The sequence below is a fragment of the Mirounga leonina genome, unplaced genomic scaffold (assembly GCF_011800145.1).
Source record: "Mirounga leonina isolate KUSES-001 unplaced genomic scaffold, KU_Mleo_1.0 Mir_170, whole genome shotgun sequence".
In the NCBI taxonomy this organism is placed as follows: Eukaryota; Metazoa; Chordata; class Mammalia; order Carnivora; family Phocidae; genus Mirounga; species Mirounga leonina.
Window position 1 is genome coordinate 6,851,351 of NW_023270433.1, and position 12,377 is coordinate 6,863,727.

Genomic DNA, 12,377 nt, shown 5'->3' on the forward strand with positions numbered 1-12,377 from the left:
GGATGGAAATTATACCAGAATAAAGCTGGGAGTGGGAATGCTACTGATTTGTAATTTACACAAGTTGTTTCACACAAGTGTGAATGTATTTATAGGATAAACTCTTAAACTGGAACCGCTAGGTCAAGAAATATGTGCTTTTCAATTTTTAAATATTGTCTTATTTTCCATTAAAAAAATACTGATTTATACAGCAAGATGTTGAGTACCCATTATCCCATCCCTCGGACAAGAGTGTTGTCATGTGAATACGTTTACTGCTTTTGCCTGTTTTTCCACTGGGTCTTAGTGATTTATAGGAGTTCTATTTTAAGAACCCTTTATGATATGAGTTTGTCTTACTTTGTTTGCTGCACTATTTTTTTTCCTTGCAAAAGTGTTGGATTTGTTGTTGCTGGGTTTAAAATTATTTTTCTTTCATGGCTTTTGAGTTTTACTTTAAAAAGTCTTCTCCAGGGGTGCCTGGGTGACTCAGTCATTAAGCATCTGCCTTCAGCTCAGGTCGTGATCCCAGGGTCCTGGAATCGAGTCCCGCATCTGAGCAGGGAGCCTGCTTCTCCCTCTGCCTGCCGCTCCCCCTGCACTCTCTCTCTCTCTGCTAATAAATAAAATATTTTTTTTAAAAAGTCTTCTCCACTCCAAACAAAACAAAACCACTTCCCATGTTTTCTTCTAATACTTTTATAGTTAAAAAAATTTTTTCTAAGTAAACTCTATGCCCAACATGGGGCTTCAACTCAAGACACCGAGATCAAGGGTCGCATGCTCTGCTGACTGAGCCAGCCAGGTGTTAAATTTTTTAAATTTAAATCATTGCTCTATCTGATTTTCTTTTGGTAGAAGGTAGGAGATAGAGATACAGTTCAATTTTTCTCCCATGGTTACCCAATAGTGACACCATTTTTTTTTCCTAGAGATTTTATTTATTTATTTGACAGAGAAAGATAGCAAGAGCAGGAACACAACCAGGCGGAGTGGGAGAGGAAGAAGCAGGCTTCCTGAGGAGCAGGGAGCCTGATGCAGGGCTCGATCCCAGGACCCTGGGATCATGACCTGAGCCGAAGGCAGATGCTTAACGACTGAGCCACCCAGGCACCCTTGGCTGAATTGTTTTAATATAAATACGTATTATTTTCAAAATAAAAAATGGCATGTTCTAATCTATAAATGCAGACGGCTTTACGATTTAGGATAAAATAATCAGGCTAGTGTCACATACTTAATAGATAACGATAATAGGGGTGCCTGGGTGGCTCAGATGGTTAAGCATCTGCCTTTGGCTCAGGTCATGATCTCCACATCCTGGGATCGAGCCCTGCATCGGGCTTAGTGGGGAGTCTGCTTCTTTCTCTCCCTCTGCCTCTCTCTCCTGCTCATGTTCTCTCTCTCCCTCAAACTGACAAATAAAATCTTAAAAAAAAAAAGATAATGATAATAAAGATGAAATCTTGAGTTTAGAGTTCCATTAACCACTAAGAGAAGATTTTAGGTAAGAACAGAAAGTAAATTAACTGGATAGACAAAGTCAAGTGAAAATGTCCACAATTAAGTACCATTACTTAAAGTCAACAATGTTTTGATCCATGACATGTTTAAACTTTTCTTAAAAAAGATGATCTATAAATATTATAAGTTAATAAATGAATAAATAATTTAACTGAGAGCTCTATGCGCAAGGTTTACAATTCTCCTAAGAGTTACAGGAGGGCTCAGTAACCACATACCATGAGGTTTCCATGTGTCTCCCATGTTGGTGCTTCAGTTTTATAAAGCTCTTCAAACTGCTGTCTATATTTTGTAACTAGTTCCTTCTCCAATTTATCAACACAGTCTGCATATTCAACCTTAAAAAAAATAAACAAACCCAAAAGAGAGTAACTTATACCTACAATAAAAGGTAAATATTCAAATGAACGTGAAAATGAGTAACAAAATTATTAAAAAAGTGTTGAATTTTATAGGATACAAAGAACCACGAGGACTACATGGGCTTACCCTATAGGGGTGTCTTTCATCTTGGAAATAAGTGAGAAGGTGTAAGACACAACGAAGAATACAGGTTCTTTCTTCATAGTAATAATCTGCAATCTGGGAAGAACCCAAAGATGCAAAATCAGTTACTCACCTTTGCACAGAAGACACTCAATTTTAAATTTATTGATAAAGAGATCACTTAAAGATGAGAATGGAAAAGTCTGATTTCTACAAGCAATCACAGAAACAGAAACATTATGTTAGGCCAAAAGAAAGCAAAAGACCTTCATGAAATAGTATACAAGTAAAGCCATGCAAGATAAAAGGAATTATTTAAAAATATAAACAAGTTGTCTTGCAGGATTTCTCAGAGCATTCAAATAACACATAATACAGCTGTAGCTGACAGGCCAAATATATGAAAGCAAATATAAAAACACCACTTGTAGGGGCGCCTGGGTGGCTCAGTTGGTTGGGCGACTGCCTTCGGCTCAGGTCATGATCCTGGAGTCCCTGGATCGAGTCCCGCATCGGGCTCCCTGCTCGGCAGGGAGCCTGCTTCTCCCTCTGACCCTCCCCACTCTTATGTGCTCTCTCTCTCATTCTCTCTCTGTCAAATAAATAAATAAAATCTTAAAAAAAAAAAAAAAAAACTTGTATATATCCTGCTTGTAACTAATGTACTTGGTTCTCGATAAATACCAAATAGGAAACTACTTCTGAAGTCACAAATTCCATTTTATATGAGATCCTAAATGAGAATGCTGCTTTGGTGGGTAGGGGGGAGATAAAGGAATGAAGAAATATAAATTGACCTTCTTGCATTTAGACCTAGAGAAAAAATACACATGAAGCAATTTTCACCCCCAGCAGCTGAAGAGTCTCCTTTGGAAAAGGTCTCAGCTGGGGCCAGTGGATAAAAAGCCTCTTGTTTCACAAGTATGTTACTAAGCTACTTTATTGAGACCTCAATGCTTACCCAACAAAAGAGTCCAAAGCCAGCAATGCCCAGGAGAACAAGGTCAGGAAGCCACCACCCAATTTCACATCAAAGAATGAAAACAGTGACTGCTACTCACCTTCAGGATTAAGGCCTGGCTCTGCCTCTCGTCTTGCAGTACCGTCTGAAGGAAAAAAGAACAGTCAAGCATCCATCTTATAAGCAAAGCTCAATTAACAAAAAAAAAAGGTAAACATCTTCACCTCACCTTTCAAGATTATAAGTGCGCATTCATTTCTGGAAATATTTTTTTACCTAAGTGTATCCAAATCTGTGTTCAAATCTCTGCCCGCTCCTCTGGACTCAAGTTCCTCATATGTAAAATGAGGGGCCAGACAAGCTAGATATGGTCCCAGGTCGTTTTAGCTCTGATGTCCTGAGATTCTATCATTAACATGTCAATCTTTGACCTCTCCTGAGAATCTCTGTATCTGATCACCTACATCTGTTGCAAAAAACCAGTACCAAAACCTTTAAACACCTATAACCAACAAGGAAAAAAGAAGGCAAGAGGAAGGAGCTGGACATAACTACAAACCTTTAGTGAGTCCCGAGTACCTCTATAATCCTCTTGAAGGTAACACTGGAGTAACTGCACACTCTGTTCTTCGTCAAGACCCTGAAATGCAGGGGTCATAAGTGAGGAACAGCCACCTTGGCTCAGGAAACACATAGGATGCAAAGCATTCTGGGGCGCCTGGGTGGCTCAGTGGTTAAGTGTCTGCCTTCGGCTCAGGTCATGATCCCAGGGTCCTGGGATCAAGCCCTACATCAGGCTCCCCGCTCCACAGGAAGCCTGCTTCTCCCTCTCCCACTCCCCCTGCTTGTGTTCTCTCTCTCCCTGTGTCTCTCTCCGTCAAATAAATAAATAAAATCTTTAAAAAAAAAAAAAAAGAACGCAAAGCATTCTAAAGATTTGTCCTCTAGAATGAACACAGAACTTGAATAAACAAAAATCCTTTTAAAAGATTAAAAGACACAACATAATTTTACCCCAATGAGGAGAAAAAGGAGCCAGTCACAGATACGTCATTTACATGACAATTAAATTTACAATGTCAGAAACAACTGCGCTTATTTACCAAGCCACTGATCCAGTCACAGGCATGATCTGGGTTTCCAAAATTAAAAAGAAACAGCTACACATTTAAATACAATCTAGGCAATTTAAAGAACACCACATGCATGAAGAAGAAAACTGGATAATAGTAAACAGGTGTGGCAACTTAATTTGTGGCTTTGAACAGGAAGAGTTACAACTTGGATATTTTTGAAACCCAATATGCTCAATTTAATCTCCAAAACTGAAGTAAACTGAATTTTCACTAACAACCACTAACAATAAAACAATGCACATCCATAATGCAGGTAGTAAACTGAGCCCGTGCTAATTTTTACTCACCAAAAACTTGCTGATTCTTAAACCCAGTTCCTTCAACGGTGAAGCCACATCTTTATTAGCTTTCACTTTTTCGGCTGAATTTGGACTATGAAAAGAACAGTGAATCATTTCCTCATTCTCAATGACCCTCTAAGGATTTTAAATAAACATACTTAAAGATATTTTTACAACAGACCTTTTTCTGCCCTTTAGGTGCCTACAAAAATACACACACACACACAAGTTCATCTCTACAGACTTTATAACATAAAACTACTTATGCCTAAATAATAAATATGGTATATATCTGTTACAAACTATAGTTATAATAACATTATATGTGGACATATTAAGTTACATTATTTTTGATCCCTACAACTACAAAAGGGAAATATTACTATCCCCATTTTATAAATGGAATTACTAATACTCAGAAACAATAAATAACTTACCAAAAATCCCACAGCTAATAAAAAGTTAAGATGAAATTTAAAACCAGGTCTGTTAGTATACATACATATATTACCTAGCTCTACTCACTGAGAAGGCCTAGAAGCTATAACACCCCAGTTGCAGTGAGCACATCCAGCCCCCAGATCTTGGTTTCTAACACCATTATCTAATAAAAGTTACCAGGACTCCTTAGAGAAATAGCTAATTCTAGAGCTGGGGCAGAGAAAATACTAGATGAGCCTGGAGCATCTTGTAATGCCAGAAAGAAAGGAAGTATTCAGAAAACAAAAAGATGGGGGAATGTCAAGAAGACACAGATGCCAACCCAAAAGAACTCCCAGTGACCAAAGCTAAAACAAGGTATGAGCAAAGTATAAAATAAATATACATGAGCCCATATAACATAAATAAATAAATAGGGAGAAGGGAAAAATCTTCCTTACACAAGAAGTCCAAATAATGTATGTAGATGCCACTCCCTTCAGGAAGTAGAGTTTAATTCCACTATACCCCCACCCAGAGAATGGGCTATGCTTAGTGACCTACTTTTAAAACACAGAGTAGGGAAAAGGGAAAAAGTGACTTTACAGAAGAGAAACTTGGCAAATGCCACCTTACCCAAGCGAGCAAGGTTAACATCACCAGTAATTTCATGGGGATAACCACATCCTCTGTTATGATAAGAATGGTATACTTCATTTCCGTACATTCTTCCCCAAACCCCACAACCCCAATCTAATAATAAGAAAAACATGAGACAAATCCAAATTGAAGACATTCTACAAAATACTTGACCAGTCCTCCTCAAAACTATTCAAGATCATAAAAATTCAGGGAAGACTGAAATGACGTGACAACTAAATGCAGTGTGGGATCCTGGACTGGATCCTGGGAAGAAAGAGGACATTAAAGAAAAAAAAAAAAAAAGGTTGAATTCAAATAAAGCCTGAAGTTACAAAAAAAAAAAGCCTGTTGGACGTCGAATATCATGCTACTTATAAAAGAACTTTTGTCTTTAAAAAAAGAAAGTAATGCCACAAGTGTCCATTCTGTGAACTACAAGCATGTTGTTGTTGTTGGATTTTTTTTTTTTAGAGAGACTCTCACATTTCACAGGAAATCCACAACACAAAGGCTAGATTAGGTGAAACAGTCAGTTCTGAAAGAGGCAACACAGAATGATGATTAAGAACACAGACACTGGAGGGGCGCCTGGGTGGCTCAGTCGTTAAGCGTCTGCCTTCGGCTCAGGTCACGATCCTGGGGTCCTGGGATCGAGTCCCGCATCGGGCTCCCTGCTCGGCGGGAAGCCTGCTTCTCCCTCTCCCACTCCCCCTGCTTGTGTTCCCTCTCTCACTATGTCTCTCTCTGTCAAATAAATAAATAAATAAATAAAAATCTTAAAAAATAAAAAAAAAGAACACAGACACTGGAGTAAGACTGCCAGGTTCAAATCCTGGTTCTACACTTACTAGCTGTGTGACCCTGGGCAAGTTACTTAACCTCTTTGTGCCTCACTTTCCCCATCTGTAAAATGGAAATGATAAAAATAAAAGTACCTATATATGATAATATAGTGATTATCTTCTTTTTTTATGTCCATGTATTTTAGATACAGGGTAGTTACAGATAAAACAACACGATGTCTGGGAGTTACTTCAAAACAGGTATGGGGGAAGGGTTAACGAACAAAAAAAAAAGTTCTTCATTAACCTAAGGAAATGAAGACGGAAGGTGAAGATGTAAAAAAAATCAGATATTCAAGAAGTAGAAGGAAACGAGGGTGGCTTGGCAACTACGATGCACCACAAAATGCAATCTGGACTAGGAGTTAACATAAGAGAGTCTAATCATACAAGATGTTTTCTTTTCTTTTTAAAACTACTCTATATGTTGTTATTGTTGTTTTCCACTGCCCAGTAAAAAAAATCTATATATTCAAGCACAGAATAAAAATAGTATCTATCTTAGTGGGCTTTTATGAGGATTGAATAACTTGCTATGCAAGCTCAGAAGAATAACTGGTACACAGTAAACACTCTGTAAGTGGTCAGCTGCTCTTATCACTGCTCACTGCCCTATCCCAGCACCTGGTGCCGACAGCACCTCAGACAAACACAGAGGACCAAAATACACATTAGAACTATTAATTGAAGAAGAGATAATGATTCCTCAACCCCAGACACGAGGGTTATATAACTGGATTCAATAACATTGTATTTCTAAAAAGGAATTTCCCCTTCTCTCAACAGACATAAAAAATGTGCCCAACTCTCTCCCACTGGTAACCAAATTGTATTCTCTGTAATCTCCCTAAGCCAGCAGTACCATAAAATCATACACGAAGACGGTTTCACTACCCCAGCTTCCTCAGGGGAATTACTCTAACCAGACACATGGAATAGCCATACCTGGGTGGTTTATAGTAGGACAGCCCCTCTAAGAGCCGCTGCCAATGTTTATTCAGTTCTGCCTCAATCTGATTCTAGAAAAGAACAAAGAAATTATATAAGGATTTACATAATCCTGAGTCTTTAATGTTTTTCCCCACAGTTGAAATCATTTTGAAAAGAGAATTTTGGGGGCGCCTGGGTGGCTCAGTGGGCTAAGCAACTAACTTTGGCTCAGGTCATGATCTTGAGGTCCTGGGATCGAGCCCCATATCCCCGCTGAGCAGGGAGTCCGCTTCTCCCTCTCCTTCTGCCCTTCCTCCTCCTTGTGCTCTCTATAAATAAATTCTTTAAAAAAAAGAGAAAGAATTCTGTAGCCTCCTTTTCCTTGCTTTAACACTCTAACAATGATTTAACCTTATTATTTTTTTAAGATTTTATTTATTTGTGGGGTGCCTGGGTGGCTCAGTCAGTTAAGCGTCTGCCTTCGGCTCAGGTCATGATCCCAGGGTCCTGGGATCGAGCCTCGCATCGGACTCCCTGCTCAGCGGGAAGGCTGCTTCTCCCTCTCCCACTCCCCCTGCCTGTGTTCCCTCTCTTGCTGTGTCTCTCTCTGTCAATAAATAAATAAACTCTTAAAAAAAAAAAGATTTTATTTGTGTTTTTTTGTGTTTTATTTAAAGATCTTATTTATTTATTTGACAGAGGGAGACACAGCAAGAGAGGGAACACAGGCAGGGGGAGTGGGAGAGGGAGAAGCAGCCTTCCCGCTGAGCAGGGAGTCCGACGCGAGGCTCGATCCCAGGACCCTGGGATCATGACCTGAGCCGAAGGCAGACGCTTAACTGACTAAGCCACTCAGGTGCCCAAGATTTTATTTATTTATTTGTGAGAGAGACAGAGAGCACAAGCAGGAGGAGCAGCAGGCAGAGGGAGAAGCAGGCTCCCCGCCGAGCAAGGAGCCCGATGTGGGACTCGATCCCAGGACCCTGGGATCATGATCCGAGCCAAAGGCAGAACCTACTGAGCCACCCAGGCATCCCTTAACCTTATTATGAAAATCTTGATAAACATCCTTTCTAGTGGTTGCATAATATTTTATCAAGTAGCTAGATAATAATTTATTTACCATGCCTCTAATATTAGATATACTTAAGCTGTGATTCCTTATTAATATAAATAACACTATCGTTAAGAGCTATATACACAAAACTTTCAGGATTTCTTTCTTGTAAGATACATTCCTAGAAGTAGAATTATCAGATGAAAGCATATCAAAAATGTTAAGGCTCTAGGGGCTCCTGGCTAGCTCAGATGGTAGAGCATGTGATTCTTGATCCCACGGTCATGAGTTCAGGCCCCACGTTGGACGTGGAGCCTACTTAAAAAAAAAAAAAAAAAAAATTAAGGCTCTAAAAAAGGTATAATACTCATTATGTTAATTACCATAATAACAATAGTAATAATTGAACATCATCTTAACGCTTTACTCTCACAGGGTCAGAACACTCAAGGATCATCATGAAGAACTGTCCTTTACTATACTTGGAAATGTCCTAGAAACCACAGCCTCTGTGACCTACGGAGCTAGCAACATGGAAAAAGAGGAAAAGGAAAGTAAAGTAGGAGACAGAAAAGGACTACGAATTTTCTTTAGCCTAAGGCAGCAAAATGGTATTTGTCCCCCAACCCTGAGCAGCCAGTCGAGCAACACTGGTATCTTTTCGGATAAAGAATCACCAAAGAACACAGAGAGGTAGAGGTTTGGAAACTTCAGCAGCTGAGCTAGAAGACACACCACGTTTCAGCAGAGAAAAGCAGGGAATGCATAATGTTTATAAAGTTTCAGGAATAAAAAAATGCATTTACTTCCTCCTTCAAAGACAAGGCAGTTTCGGGGGTTTATTGTAACACAAGCTACATAAAAACTATAAAATCCACTCAAGAACACCATCCACTTACCAGTTCTCTCAGAGCTGACCTTCCAAGCAGAATTGTCCACAGTTCCCTGCTGCTCCTGAAAAATGACGGAAAGCAGGGGTAATTTTGCACTTCATACAAATTCGACTATACAAATTCGACTGAGCTGTCTCGCAGTATCTTGTCCATTCTCTGAAACCAGGAAACTCAATATACAAAATAATTTGTTAAAATTCTGGACATTAATCCCATTACATTGTTCTTAGAAGTTTGATGTTCAAAATAAAAATTAAGAAATTGACACAGAACCTAAACCAAGCAGATGCTGTGTAAAAAATGAGGATGGCCACCATATTTTAATGCATTTAAGATGCCGTTAATCGCAGGATACATGATTATTTATGTTCTATCAGCCATCAATAATGAAATGCCTTGCAACATCAGAAGTATTAAAATATGAAGAAATGTATATTTTAGAATGTAATACAATAATTAATGAATTACCTTACATCTTCTATGCTAAGACGCCGCCTCAGTGTAGTATTTCTATCCCCTTCCTTTTCATTAAAATGTAGTGACCAAAAAGGAGAATGTAGAAAAGGACTATGTATATTTCAAGCCCCCTCATCATCTCCAGAATTTTTTTTAAGATTTATTTATTTATTTAAGTAATCTCTATACCCAATGTGGGGCTCAACCTCATGACCATAAGATCAAGAGTCAAATGCTCTACTGACTGAGCCAGCCAGGTGCCTCCAGAAAATTTTCTAAATGCATGATACGATTCACTTTCTCAATCAAGTAAAGTCTAATGGTCATTATGAGTGGTACTATATTCGTTCATTTATTAATTGCCACTAGGTGCCATGTCATGCAAGACACATAAAAACACATTATAGTCCCTGTCCCCTGTGAGCTCTTCAAATATACTCTCCACCATGTGCTTACCCAAGTTCCTTCCCTCATCCATGCCTTTGGAACTTCAGGAAACATATTATGGGGTTTTTTAAAGTCTAGAACTAAATTTCAAAATGTAACCATTAAGAAATTCTCCCAAGAGGTACCTGGGTGGCTCAGTCAGTTAAGTGTTTGACTCTTGATTTTAGCTCAGGTCATGATCTCAGGGTTGTGGGATTGAGCCCTAAGTCGGGCTCTAAGCTCAGCATGGAGTCAGCTTTAGATTTTCTCCCTCTCCCTCTGCCCCCCCTACTCACTCTCTCTCCGTCTCTTAAAAAGAAAAAAAATTAAAATTGCTTAGAAAGCCTGCCTGCAGAGAAGATGAAAAGATCTAAGAATATATACTAAACATTTAACAAAAAGGACACAAGCTCTCCTAACTATGAGGATAAGCTGAAAAATGTTTCTCCCATGAAAACTAACACCAAGCACTAGCTCTACTTAAAACTTTTCTTTCAGGGGGCATCTGGCTGGCTCAGTGGGTGGAGCGTACAACTCGATCTCAGGGTTGCTAGTTCAAGGCCCACACTGGGTGTAGATTATTTAAGAATAAAATCTTTACCAAAAAAAAAAAAACAAAAAAGTCAAGATTTTCCCATCAAGAGAGGTTTAAACACACTTAAAATTATAAATCTCTTGGGGCGCCTGGGTGGCTCAGTTGGTTAAGTGACTGCCTTCAGCTCAGGTCATGATCTCAGGGTCCTGGAATCGAGCCCCGCATCGGGCTCTCTGCTCGGCGGGAAGCCTGCTTCTCCCTCTGGCCCTCCCCCTGCTTGTGTTCCCTCTCTCACTGTCTCTCTCTCTGTCAAATAAATAAGTAAAATCTTTTCAAAAAAATTATAAATCTCTTTTCTAGGGGCGCCTGGGTGGCTCAGTCGGTTAAGCGTCTGCCTTCAGCTCAGGTCATGATCCCAGAGTCCTGGGATCAAGCCCCGCATTAGGCTCCCTGCTCGGCAGGGGGCCTACTTCTCCCTCTCCCACTCCCCCTGCTTATGTTCCCTCTCTCCCTGTCTCTCTGTCAAATAAATAAGTAAAATCTTTAAAAAAAGAAAAATAAAATGGATCTCTTTTCTCAAGGTTAATGCTTTTAACACTTGAGTCCTGGTGCATCAACAGACACCAGCTCCCACAATGGCTCTGTGGGATCGCTAATCATTTTTCTGATGACAAAACTACATTCACTATTCAAAAATCAGGAGATTAGACCTAGTTAATGAAACAAATAGGATTCTTTATTGACAATGTATATTAAAAGGTCTAAGTAAACCAAGCCCTAAGTAATTAAAAACAGAGGCAAGCTCACCATTTAAAGAAATTTATAGTAAAATTTTAAAGTAAGACTGTCTTTTGTAAAGAGAATAATTATCATCTTACTTGTTCAATTAGTCTGAATTAACAAAAAATTAAGGAAGGGCTTTATTTAAAATGGCATATACTTGAACTTTACCAAGGACAGCTTATGATTTGCACAGAATGTATTAGATTCCTACTATATAACACATAGCTAATAATGGGGCTAACAGTATACCAAAATTAATGGAAAGAAATTTATCATTAATTGAAGGCATTTGCATGCCTGAGCAAATAAATCAAATCACTCTGATCATCCATCTTCCAATTTCAAAAAGCCTGGACATCACTTAGCTTTAATTTATCCACGTTTGCTTTCAGAACTTAGGTCTCTTGTTAGCTAGGTAGCAGTGATTCCCAGAAGAAACCCACGAAGACCCCAGCCCACACTCAAGGACCTGCTGCCGGGGCCCAGAATTCCTTGTTTTGTCAAATTCAAGCTATGGGTGCTGATGACACCAAAATCTATAGATTTTGGTGTTTTTGTGGGGTTTTTTGTTGTTGTTGTTAAAGATTTTGTTTTTAAGTAATCTCTACACCCAACGCGGACCCAAGAGTCGCATGCTCTACCAACAGCCAGTCAGGTGCCCCATGCTTCTTTCTTTCTTTTTTTTTTTTTTTTTTAAAGACCCTTTCTATGTTTAATGTTTGATACATTAGCCTTTTTTGGGCAGAGAGAGGGGGAGAGAAAGACTCTGCTCCTAAACAATATTGGAGATCACTGTCCTATAGTAAAGCAGTAACTTTTATACTTACTACTCAAGAAAAAAAAAAGTGTTCTTTAGAAATTAAAATTTTTATTGGCAAAAAAATTAATTTTTTTATTGACAAAACCATGTCCTGTTATACTCCTGCTGTTATGTCAAAAACTATAATCTCTATTGCAAATGAGCTTTTGATAATAAAAATAGCTAACATTAATTAAGAATTTATAATATGCAAACACTGTGTT

General features: G+C 38.8%; 1 protein-coding gene across 1 annotated transcript in view; it reads right to left on the reverse strand.

Annotated features, from left to right (window-relative positions):
- NUP188 (nucleoporin 188) overlaps nt 1-12,377 on the reverse strand; it is a 47,768-nt gene that overhangs the window by 31,652 nt on the left and 3,739 nt on the right. Inside the window, exons 2-8 of the mRNA XM_035015657.1 lie at nt 9,161-9,215; nt 7,220-7,293; nt 4,377-4,461; nt 3,513-3,593; nt 3,054-3,098; nt 1,996-2,088; nt 1,725-1,844 (exon numbers count right to left, since the gene is read on the reverse strand). Of these exons, the coding sequence (XP_034871548.1) occupies nt 1,725-1,844; nt 1,996-2,088; nt 3,054-3,098; nt 3,513-3,593; nt 4,377-4,461; nt 7,220-7,293; nt 9,161-9,215 (553 nt within the window). The remainder of the gene's footprint in view (nt 1-1,724; nt 1,845-1,995; nt 2,089-3,053; nt 3,099-3,512; nt 3,594-4,376; nt 4,462-7,219; nt 7,294-9,160; nt 9,216-12,377) is intronic.